At 37.2% G+C, this 12205-nt stretch overlaps 1 protein-coding gene across 1 annotated transcript in view; it reads left to right on the top strand.

Annotated features, from left to right (window-relative positions):
• The window catches only part of PCNX1 (pecanex 1), a 161880-nt gene that overhangs the window by 122330 nt on the left and 27345 nt on the right, over positions 1-12205 (top strand). The window contains 4 exon segments of the mRNA XM_070417286.1: positions 341-449; positions 1720-1849; positions 6334-6392; positions 8038-8253. Of these exon segments, the coding sequence (XP_070273387.1) occupies positions 341-449; positions 1720-1849; positions 6334-6392; positions 8038-8253 (514 nt within the window).

Genomic DNA, 12205 nt, shown 5'->3' with positions numbered 1-12205 from the left:
AAAATTCGAAGGAAATATCTTAGAATCAAAATATATATGCATTACTTAGCTTTACAGACATCTGGATTTTCTACCTTTTGTTTTGCTTCTTGTAGTAATCAATAGCCAATAGAGGACACAGAATTTTTTAAACAGATGGAACACAATTCATAAATCAGCTAGCTGTCTTTACTTAAAAATATATAATGTCTTAGAAGTTGATATATCTTTTTTTATGCAAATGGCAAATAATGTCAATACCATTTTCCTACTAGGTAGACAACATTTTAGAGATGTTTTATTTTGTTTTTCAAGTATCCAATGTTTTTTACTGATTGCTTCTTTCTTTATCCTTCCACAGCTTTGGGAGCTCCTTTATAAACTGCAGTTTGTGTACACTTACATTGCCCCATGGCAAATTACATGGGGTTCTGCTTTCCATGCTTTTGCTCAGCCCTTTGCAGTGCCCCGTATCCTTCTCATAAAAGTTTTATAAGAAAGGGCAGTCATATCCTTGATGAAAATGTTGGTTTGTAGGGATAACCTTTCACAGGCGTAAAATATAGGTTACCATGTGGTAAACTATCAAAAACTCGCTATTCTCTGAGTCCACATCTATACTGATTGTTTAACTTGTATTAACATCTGTGCCCCACAGATCATCTGGACATGAGAAAAGTATTACGGTCTTATAATTAAACTAGAGGCCCAGTGCACAAAATTTGTGCACTCGGGGGGTTCCCTCAGCCCAGCCTGCGCCCTCTTGCAGTTCGGGAGCCCTGGGGGGATGTTCGACTGACGGCTTAGGCCTGTTCTCCAGCCATCAGTCGGACATCCTTAGCGCTGTCGTGGAGGCGGGAGAGGCTCCCACCACCACCGCTGCACTCGCCAGCCGTGAGCCCAGCTTCTGGCTGAGCGGCACTCTCCCTGTGGGAGTGCACTGACCACCAGGAGGCAGCTCCTGTGTTGAGTGTCTGCCCCCTGGTGGTCAGTGTGTGTCATAGCGACCAGTTGTTCAGCTGTTCGGTCAATTTGCATATTACCCTTTTATTATATAGGATAATGCTGATTTAAAAAATTATGTTTATACATATGACTATTAAAGTCCAAACATTTTTTAAAGTCATTTTTTAATTTTTCCATTACAGTTGACATACTATATTATATTAGTTTCAGGTGTACACCCCCATGATTAGACATTACATAATTCTCTTAGATTATCCTGATCTATCATGAATTTTCAATAAATACAAAATGTGTTTAGAAATATTTTTTGAATGAAGATACAAAACATTTTTTATAATCGTATGTCTAAAATCTTCTATTCTCATCATTTCTTAAAAGTACTTTTAAAATAAAAGTAATGTTTAGTGAACCACATAGATTTTGGAATGTAGATTTGTTGTTGTTTTTTTTAGTATCTGTAAAGTTTAGTTTTATCCTCTGGAAAATTAAATCCAAGTATCTCTACCCAGAAGTGACATATGGGTTTTTATCTAATACCTGTTAGCAGATATTTATTTAGCTCCCTTCTGAGCATCGTGCCTTTCATCACGCTGTGTCTTTCTACTTCTACCCATGTGCTGTCCAGTGGCACCCTTTCCTGTATTCCTCTCATGAACATCATTTTTCTAATTGCTGTAATTGCAGCATGTTTGTGAGATATGTGTGTGTATGCGTGTGTATTGTTTGTGTGTGCACTCAGATGGATGTTAAGGTCCTTAACCAGTTTTCCCATAGATTCAGCCATGTTGTTTGTTCAGGCTGCTGTATCAGCCTTCTTTTCCACACCACTGAACCCCTTCCTGGGAAGTGCAATATTCATCACTTCATATGTTCGACCTGTGAAATTCTGGGAGAGAGACTATAAGTGAGTAAAATAAAGCATTTTAAAGCCAATTTTATGTTTTTTATTAGAAAACAATTGACAGCCTAATTATACGTAAACCAGGATTGTTAATTTTTTGTGTTAAATTACTTTGCTAAAATTTTATAAATACTTCTAAAAGTTTCAAAATTATGTAAATTAGAAGAGTCAGAGAATAATTACTCCTTATTTCTCAACCTTTTCTTCTATTTATAAGATTTTTAAATTACTTTTATTGGGGTTATATTGGTTAATATATTTATAAGATTTTAAAACATAATTTTAGTTGGATATACTGATTTTTCTCTTTTTTCTTTTAATACTATTTCTTAGAATGGTTCCATGTTAATAATACTCTGAAGTTTTATACTATATAGTGTTACATCATTATAACAGTCACTAGAGGCCTGGTGCATGAAATTCGGGCACGGGAGGGGGGCAGTCCTTCAGCCTCTCCTGTGCCCTCTCGCAATCCGGGACACTACATGCACCAGTGACTATACTTTTCCTACAGGTGATAGGTGTCTTACTGTTGTATGGGCAGCTACATTTTTTTGGCCTGATAATAAAAAGTAGTACATAACATGATCTTTCTGAGGCAGTAGTTCCATTTTCCCCATCTTATGGGTAGAAAAACTGAAGCAGAGAGAAGTTAAGTAATTGGCTTTGTCACACAGTTGTAAGTGTCAGAATCAGGGCCGACCACAAAATGTGCAAGCCAGAGTCCATGTGTGTCATTGCTGCATCATCCTGTTTTTTCAGTGTTAGAGTAGCTTTGCCAGGTTTTAATTTTTAAATCTAAGAACTGTTCCCAATATATAGGGTAGGGTCCCTAGGCCTGGCTGGCGATCAGGGCTGATCTGTGGGGTGACCGGTGGGCGGGGTGATCCGAGGGCCCCCGCTGGCACTGCCTTGGCTGGCGGCCTGGCGCTGCTCGCTTGCCAGCCCTGCCCCCCCCCCCCCCGGCCGCCACCGCTGCCAGTTGCCTCCCTCTCAGGGGCTTATCAGGGGCAGCTCCTGCATTGAGAGTTTGCCCCATGGTGGTCAGTGCGCGTCATAGCGACTGGTCATTCCACCGGTTGTTCCGCTTTTCAGTTGATTTGCATATTAGGGTTTTATTTTTTTTTATTTTTTATTTTTTTTAATATTTTATTGATTTTTTACAGAGAAGAAGGGAGAGGGACAGAGAGTTAGAAACATCGATGAGAGAGATCGACCAGCTGCTTCTTGCACGTCCCAGTGGGGACGTGCCCGCAACCAAGGTACATGCCCTTGACCGAAATCGAACCTGGGACCCTTGAGTCCGCAGGCCGACGCTCTATCCACTGAGCCAAACCGGTTGGGCGCATATTAGGGTTTTATATAGGATAATTAGTTATTTCACATTTTTCTTAGAAATAGCTATTATTAGAGCTAATTTTTTTTATAGGTTAGTTAGAGGCCCGGTGCATGGATTTGTGCACCAGTGGTGTCCCTCGGCTTAGCCTGAGGGGATTGGGCCGAAACCGGCTCTCTGATGTCCCCCGAGGGTTCCTAGATTTCGAGAGGGCGTGCAGGTGAAGCATATTCGGGGCTGACAGTCCCCCAGCAGCAACCTAACCCATGGCCAATTCTGAGAGGAATCGGGCTCCCTCCTCTACAGGTTGGAGCGCCTGCCCCCTTGTGGTCATTGTGCGTCATAGCTACTGGGCAAATGGTTGCTTAGGCTTTTATATATATAGATTCTGTTTTTTTCACTAAGATAAGTTTTCAGTGACCATTTTGTACATGAAGTTTTCTCCATTTAGGCTTAGTTCCTAGGGCTGTTTAACCTAATGCCTAAAAATTATCCTTTTATGTAATCTCTCCAAATTTCTTTTTTTTTTCTCTTAAGTTAAGAAAGACTATCTATAAGGAAACTTACTGAGTCATGGAGCTTTAACATTTTATATGTATTAACATTGATTCAGAAAAGGCTTATACTGCTTTGTAATTCTACTGGCCAGCTCCATGACTGCTTTTTTCCTACTCTTTCACATGTTGGCATATATAGGTGAAAATGGTAGTCTTACCATTTAAACAATGAACTACCTTATGGATTTGAAACTTTCGCTCTGGTCTTTTTATCTAAAAACCACACATGGTGTTTTCCCTTTTGATGAATTTTAGTGTTATTAATATTCTGTTCTTCTGGGACAACTTAAATTTAGCCCCAAATTATATCTGTGGCCACAGTTCTTAACCTGTCTGGTCTCAGAACCTTTTTACATTCTTAAAAGTTATTGGAGCCCTGGACAGTGTTGCTCGGCAGTAAAGCATGGGCCATGCACATGCTTTAAGTTCCCAGTCAAGGGAACTTATCTGGGTTTCATGTTTGCTCCCCGCCCCAAGTTGGGGTGGGTGCAGGAGGCAGCCAGCCAATGAGTCTCTCTTACATTGATATTTCTCTCCCCCCTTCCCTCCCTTTCGCTCTCTCTGAAAAGCAATGGAAAAAATATCCTCAGGTGAGGATTAACAACAACAAAAAGTTATTGAAAGTCTCCAAAGAGTTTTTGTTGCTATGGGTTTTATCTACCAATATTTACTGTATTAGAAAACTTATATTTAAATGTTTATTATTTTAAAAATAGCAACAATAAACCCATTACAAATAAACAAAAATAATTTTTGAAATAAAAGTAACTAAATTTTCCATCCCACCAAAAAAATCAGTGAGAAAGTGTCATTGTTTTATAAATCTCTTTAATGTCTGGCTTAATAGAAGACAGCTCAAGTCCTGGCTGGTTTGGCTCAGTGGATAGAGTGTGGGCCAGCAGACCGAAGGGTCCCAGGTTTGATTCCACTCAGGGGCACGTACCTCGGTTGCAGGCCGGGAGCATGCGGAAGGCAACCGATCAATGTGTCTGTCTCACATCGGTGTTTCTCTCCCTTCCACTCTTTCTAAAACACAATGGAAAAAATATCCTCCATGAGGATTTTAAAAAAAAGCGAAAAAGCTTGATTTTCTTACCTGCTGCTGCATTCAGTCTGTTGTTGCCATATACTGTTTTGGTTGGAGTATACCAGTATGAAGAAAATCTGGTCTCACAGACATAGTTGGAAAAGAAAGAAATGTTTTGATTGCCTTTTTAGTCAACTGTGGATATTCTTTGATCTTTCAGTAAAAGTCAACAAATGGTTTGTTTCCTAAAGATTAGTTAAAATGTGGAATCTAAAACCATATCCATGAATTTCTGGAACTGTGTTACATCATAATCCACTGATAAGTCTAACACTTTGGATGGTTCTTTTTACCTACATATAATCTTGTAACATCTTTTATTGTTCACTTAGGAAATACGGGTTCACTGAGTAATGCAGAGCTTCCGAATTTTGACACATTTCACTATATAATATTTTTTAAAATGTATTCACTCATATCACCTCCAATCCCAAAAGAAAACTATTTGAGTATTGAGATACTATCAAGCTCATGGTGGTAAATATAAGTCTTCAAAAATTCTAATTTTTGCTTAAAACTCTTATTATTGGCAACAGATACCCTTGTCAGTTGTTTTCTTTGAAATGGCAGACTCACTGTCTTCATTTTTGAGAAATGTTTGTCAAATACCCAGAGCTGAATAATCAGTTAATCCAATAGCCATTCAAGTAAAAATGTCTCCTGTGAGAAAATGTACCCAGTGCAGCTTGTAAATCCAGCAGCTGTACAATGCTTTCCCTCGAGACACCCACCCTACTCAGCACGCAGCAGAGGTGCTATACGTGCCACACACTGTGTTAAAAAAAGGGCTTGTAATTTAATAAAATTAATATTTGTTCATTAAGGACATTTTAAAGTGGAAGTTGAATTTTTATTTATTGTATTTTGTCTTGTGCCTGTGTGGCAGTAACAAATAGTACAGTCTGGTGCCCCTACCTTGATTCATGTTAAAGCACCAACAGTCTTACCCACCTTGATCTGTACCATCAGTGCAATTGCCAACACAGTGAAAGAAACAAATAATTGCTCAATATTATTTTGAAAATAGTTTTGATCTGGAAAATTCCCTGGAAGGGTCTTGAGTTCCCTGCTCGGGGTTCTATGGACCACTTTTTGGGAACCACTGTTAAAAGGAACACTGGGCATTAATAGATATACCTTCCCCTTGCAAAGGATGTTTCATGCACTGTACATCTGTAAGGTCTGTATACAGTGTGGATTTTTTTTCTCATCCTGCTCAATGATGTTTTTCCATTAAACTCATCAGTGTCTCTCTACGCACTGTTCGGTGACACACAGTCAGGAAATAACTGCTGTGTTTATGTATGATGGATGTGGGAGAGTAAAAAACAAAACACCTTACCTATTGTGCTACTGCAGAGTTTTACCAATATGCTAATCATAGATTTTTCTCAGAGATAGTCATAAAGTGGTAATATTTATTTCATCACTGTTGTACAGTTTTTCTTAGTAGGCATATTTAAATATAAAAAAGATGACTAAAAATGTTTTATTTTGCCATCTTCAGCACAAAACGAGTGGATCATTCAAATACCAGATTGGCTTCCCAGCTTGATAGAAACCCAGGTAACACCTTTGTTTGTGAATCAAGAAGCCTGTCTAATGAATTTGTTACATATATATTTCACTCCCCAACATGTTAGGAATCCTGCGTGAGTTCCAAATGGTCATTTTAAACCAAATACCTTTTGCTTTATTTTGTTTACTTTAGCAAAATATACATGAATTAGAGTATCTACAACTTTGATATTCTTACTTGATGAAATGTATTTTAAGAACACTGATAGGGATAAAATTGCCATTCAAAGATTATTCTTATATAGTTTAAAAAGTAGAACATGGTTAAAGTAAAATTGGTTAGCTGTCTTGAATACTATGTAATCTAACCAGTATGTGTTTTATTAATATGTTTGTTTCCCCTCTTCCCTGAATGTTTAGGTAAATGTTAATTTAACTTCATTTACTTAATTGACATAGCGATGTCACGTAGGAGGGCTAAATAGCCATTCAATACAGGGCCTTATTGAGTACCACTTGGTAGTGTTGCCGTTTCTAAAGTCTGGTTCTTAGTTTTGTCGTTTGGGAAACTTGTTGGCCCACCCATTAGTAATCTGACACAGAAAGTGTGAATCACATTTCTCCAACCATAGAAATCCAATAAATTAATTTACTAAAAGAAATATTACTCCCAAATAGACTGAAATATTTGTATTCATTTGACTTGAAGATTCCTTGCAATGCTGTCTACTTAAGAAATTAAATTATAATAATCAGATTAATTCATAATTATAAAATTGGATTAATTGATATTAATGGCTGTCATTATCACGTTCTGGTAGATAAAACAACCATCTCAGCTCTAGTATATCTTTGTAAGGGGCATGGAATTCTCACGATGCTGATGATGCCATTCTTGCATATCAAAGAGGCTGTGTCCCGAGTTAATATGAATTAGTATGCATACTTTGTAGTGGTCAGACAGAGCATTATACCGGACCATTTTATTGAAGATAGAGTCTGGCGTTCCCCTTTCATTATTTTATTATTTAGTTAGGCTGAGTTTAAAGGCATCCATTTACAGGTTATTGCCTTGCATGGGTTATTTCTGAAGATGGTCATTTCATTTATTGGGTAATGTTTTACTCTATTTTTTTCTTAAACTTTTGTAGGTTCTTTGCTGCTGTTTCTATATATACAGTTTATTTCCATTGAAAATTAGTTTTAGCCATCTCAATATACAAATTATTTTGACTGATAATTTATCTTTGTTTTGAACTATCTTGTTTGTTCAAGTCTTGAATTACCCATTTTCTTTACTAGTATGTCTTTTTGTTCTAGTTCTGATTTTTAGAAAAAAAATTTTTTATTTCTCCTGCATGGTTAATTGAACAGTGATAGAAAAGATCGTGGGCTGTTAAAAAGGTGGAACGACCTTAGATTTCATGTACTCCAATTCCTGCATTTTATGGATGGGGACCAGAGATTCAGAGAGGCTATGTGACTTCTAACCCTAAATTCTGAAACTTTTGCTATTACTCCGTATTTCGTTTTTATATAAAAATTGTAAGAGTGTAAATATTATTGTCCTTGTCAAAAAATAAAGATACAACCCTAACTGGAAATTAGTTTTAATATGTTTAACACTCTTGTATATTCATATAAAGTGGTTTTAGAGTAAAGTTTAACATTTAAAAAAAATCCCTTCTTGTAGGATCAGATGACAACAATCTGAATTCCATCTTTTATGAACATTTAACCAGATCCCTACAACACAGTCTCTGTGGTGATTTGCTCCTAGGACGGTGGGGAAACTACAGTACAGGGGACTGTTTCATTCTTGCCTCTGACTACCTCAATGCATTAGTACACCTTATCGAGATCGGCAACGGGCTGGTCACTTTCCAGCTGCGGGGACTTGAATTCAGAGGTAAGACGGACACCTTTTATTTCTACAATGTGCTCCTGTGGTATCTGAGTTTTCTGTGATTACATTGCAAATCAAAAATTTTAAGTTTGATCCTTAGTCTTTGGACTTGTAGAATGAGAAAAGTTGTTACAGAGTAATTATTAGATTTCCCCCCAAAATTTCATATTGCAAAAAGACTCACTAGTGCAATATGCTATATATGTAAAGGCAGTACCACTAGTGTGCAAGTGACTTGTTTTCCTGGTGATGCTGAGTTTCTGTGGTTCTGTGCTTGCTCTCTATCTGTTAGATGGCTGACAGAAGGCAGTGTGGTCTTCTGTGTGAGGCAGAGAGTAGTTAACCAAGTTACTTTCATACGGACGTCAAGCCTTTGTCCTCAACAGCTTTTTAAAAATTATTATTGGAGTGAAATTCACATAACATCAGATTATCAATTTTAAAGGGAACAAATCAGTGGCTTTTAGTACATTTACAATGTTGTGTAACCACCACCCCTGTCTAGTTCCAAAGAATTTTCATCTCCCCAAAGTAAAATCCCACACCCATTAAGCAGGTACTCCCCGTTTCTTCACCAGCCCTAAACAGTTTCGTATAAGACAAATGAAACTATTTATACACAGAAAATCATGCATTCAGAAACATCAACTTGATGTTATCTAGTGCTATAAGTTGAATATCTTGTAAGTATGAATAGAAATATGTTTTTTAGGAATTGAAGAACATCCTATTAATGTATATCTTTCCAATCTAGTGAACATTTGGACTTTTTAGAGAGAGCATCTAAGCTGTTTTGATGTATTTAAGAAGTGCCTTGTGTGCTTTTAACCTGAAATAAGAAATAAGAAGCATTTGACTAGATAGAGGATCAAATCAGACTTACACCCTATTGTGGTGTAGAATCACATAACAAATGTCATATAATATCTTTTGTTAATGGAACAAGTGCTTCTCTAAAGTTACTCCATTCATGGGAAATAAGAGTTTACTTGTGAGACACACTCAGATTAAGACAGTAAATGTTGATGTTTGTTACTCATTTGTAATCTGTTTGTGGCTCATCCCCTCTCTCTCTCTCTCTCTCTCTCTCTCGTTCTTCTATTCTTGTCTTATGGACCTTAATTCCATCTCTTCTAGAGTCTTACCTAGTGCTATTCAAATCTAATCCAACTGGACTCATCAAGAGTCAGCACCCACTCACCACTACACCAACCACTGCTATGACTTCAGCTTCTTTTTAAATTGTTGGCACCTGAAGATTTCACCTTTGCTTTTAAACTTTAACTTTTTTATTTTTTTAACAAATATGTGTGGGAGGCTATTTCATCTAGCATTCCTGTGTGTGTGAATTGGAAGGGGGTCCTTTTTATTATTTGCTCAATCTACTATATTGATCAGAAATTCTCCAAATCATGCCCTGGCTGGGTGGCTCAGGTGGTCAGAGCATTGTCCCATACACCAAAAGGTTGTGGGTTTGATTCCCGGTCAGGGCACGTACCTAGGTTGCAGGTTCTGTTCCCCTTTGGGGTATGTATGAGAAGCAACTGATCGATGTTTCTCTCTCACATTGATGTGTTTTTCTCTCTCTCCCTCCCTTCCTCTCTCTCCAAAATCAATAAAAACTTATCATTGGGTGAGGATTTCAAAAAAAGAGAGAAAGCAATTCTCCAAAGAAAATTTGATCCAAATTCTGTCAGTCTCCCAACTTTCACTGTCTGGTACCAAAGAGTTTCAAATAAAATTTTGGATAAATCCTTTGCCATCCAAATTATTATTGTTTGCCAAACAAAATTCAAATCAAACCAAGTTGGGAACATAGTAAGTACCTCTTACTACCTGAATTCTTGCTGGATGTGGATAGCGAGGGGTACCTGTAATTCTTTAGTCAGCTGTAGTGACTTTTTTAAAAAGCAAACTTGATCAATGTTCCTTCCATGCTTAAGTTTTTTAATGGTTTCCCATTACATTTAAAATAGAATTCAACTTCTTAACATGCCCTGCAGCATGCATGATCTGGCCTCTGCCAGTGTCTCCAGCCTGGCTTTTTGTGTCACCTCCTCACTCTCTTACCAGATTCTTGCTAAATTCCTTACTAAGGACTCTTATTGCCTTTCCCTTTGCCCAGAAAGTACCAACCATCCCCCCTCCTCCCACCAACCTCACATCTGGCTAATCCTATAATTATCTTTAAGTAATAGCTTAAATGTCAATTTTTCAGAGAAGCCTTCTCTAACCACCTGTCCTACATGATTATTATTACTCTGTTTTTAGCTCCTTAGTGCGTAGCATAGTTTTAATTTTATGTTTATTTGTGTTTATAAACTTTTGGGCCTATGTACATTCTCTGTTACATATTTGTCTTCTAAACAACCCTTTAAAAATCACTCTTGGCTTGAGTTTGGCTCAAGGTTATTTTTAAAAATATATATATTTTATTGATTTCAGAGAGGAAGGGAGAGGGGAGAGAGAAATAGAAACATCAATGATGAGAGAGAATCATTGATCAGTTGACTCCTACACAACCCACACTGGGGCTTGAGCGTGAATCAAATCGTGACTTCCTGGTTCATATGTCCACACTCAACCACTGTGCCACACCAGCCAGGCTCAAGGTTGTATTTTGTAAGCCTTTGCTGTATATTATAAGCTCCTCAAGAGCAGGAATCAGACCTGCTTCATTCATCATTATGTGTCCAGCACCTATCACTGCAGTTAGCATATAATTCATATTTAATTTTATAGAATCATTAATGTAAATATAGAGCTTTTTCTCCTTTCTCTTTATTCCAGAACTTCTTTCCTTCACAACATTGGCCCCGTTGTAGCTACCTTTGACCCCTCAAAATATTAGTCAAGAGTGTCAGTATTTTGCCAGGCAGATATTTGGATCTGCTGAGCATTTTTATGTGTTTTCTGGTAAATTCCATTAAGCCAATTTAAGTCCTTCGATTTTAGTGTCTCTTCTTATGGATGCTAAGTTTTAAGTGACATTTAACTAAACAAATTTCTTGATCTGTTTTCCTCATATTTATTTCATTTTTCAAGATTCTTTTCTATGTAAATTTATGTCAAGATTTGAGTTACCAATTCATTTTTTCTATCGGAATTGTCTGATTACAGCTTCTATCATGTAAACTTTTTATGTATAAAAGTTACTTCTACCAAGTACAGTTTTCTAAGTCAAACATTATAGGCAAAAAAAAATTATGCTAATTGGATTTCTTTCATTTTTTACTCAAATTAATTCTAACATATCTAGTTTCCATTTTTTTTTTTTTTTTTTAGGTTTTTTAAAAATTGTTTTGTTATTTTGTTGTTTTTGGAGTTTTTTTTTTTTTTTTATTAAATCTTTATTGTTCAGATTACATTTGTTCCTCTCCCCCCCCCCCATAACTCCCCTCCTTCCAGTTCCCGCCCCACCCTCCGCCCTCACTCCCCACCCACTGTCCTCATCCATAGGTGCACGATTTTTGTCCAGTCTCTTCCCGCATCTCCCATTCCCCTTTCCCCCCCAAGAATAGTCAGTCCATTCCCTTTCTATGTCCCTGATTCATTATAATCACCAGTTCATTCTGTACATCAGATTATTTATTCACTTGATTCTTAAATTCACTTGTTGATAGATGCATGTTTGTTGTTCACAATTTGTATCTTTACCTTTTTCTTCTTCCTCTTCTTAAAGGATACCTTTCAGCATTTCGTATAATACTGGTTTAGTGGTGATGAACTCCTTTAGCTTTTCCTTATCTGTGAAGCTCTTTATCTGACCTTCACTTCTGAATGATAGCTTTGCTGGATAAAGTAATCTTGGTTGTAGGTTCTTGGTATTCATCACTTTGAATATTTCTTGCCATTCCCTTCTGGCCTGCAAAGTTTCTGTTGAGAAATCAGCTGACAGTCGTATGGGTATTCCCTTGTAGGTAATTGAGTCTCTTTCTCTTGCTGCTTTTAAGAT

Source organism: Myotis yumanensis, unplaced genomic scaffold, assembly GCF_028538775.1.
Source record: "Myotis yumanensis isolate MYYU_CA2020_CCGP unplaced genomic scaffold, mMyoYum1.0.hap1 SCAF_1, whole genome shotgun sequence".
Classification (NCBI taxonomy): Eukaryota; Metazoa; Chordata; class Mammalia; order Chiroptera; family Vespertilionidae; genus Myotis; species Myotis yumanensis.
The sequence above is the reverse complement of the archived record's forward strand: the minus strand, read 5'-3'. Positions and strand labels throughout refer to the sequence as shown.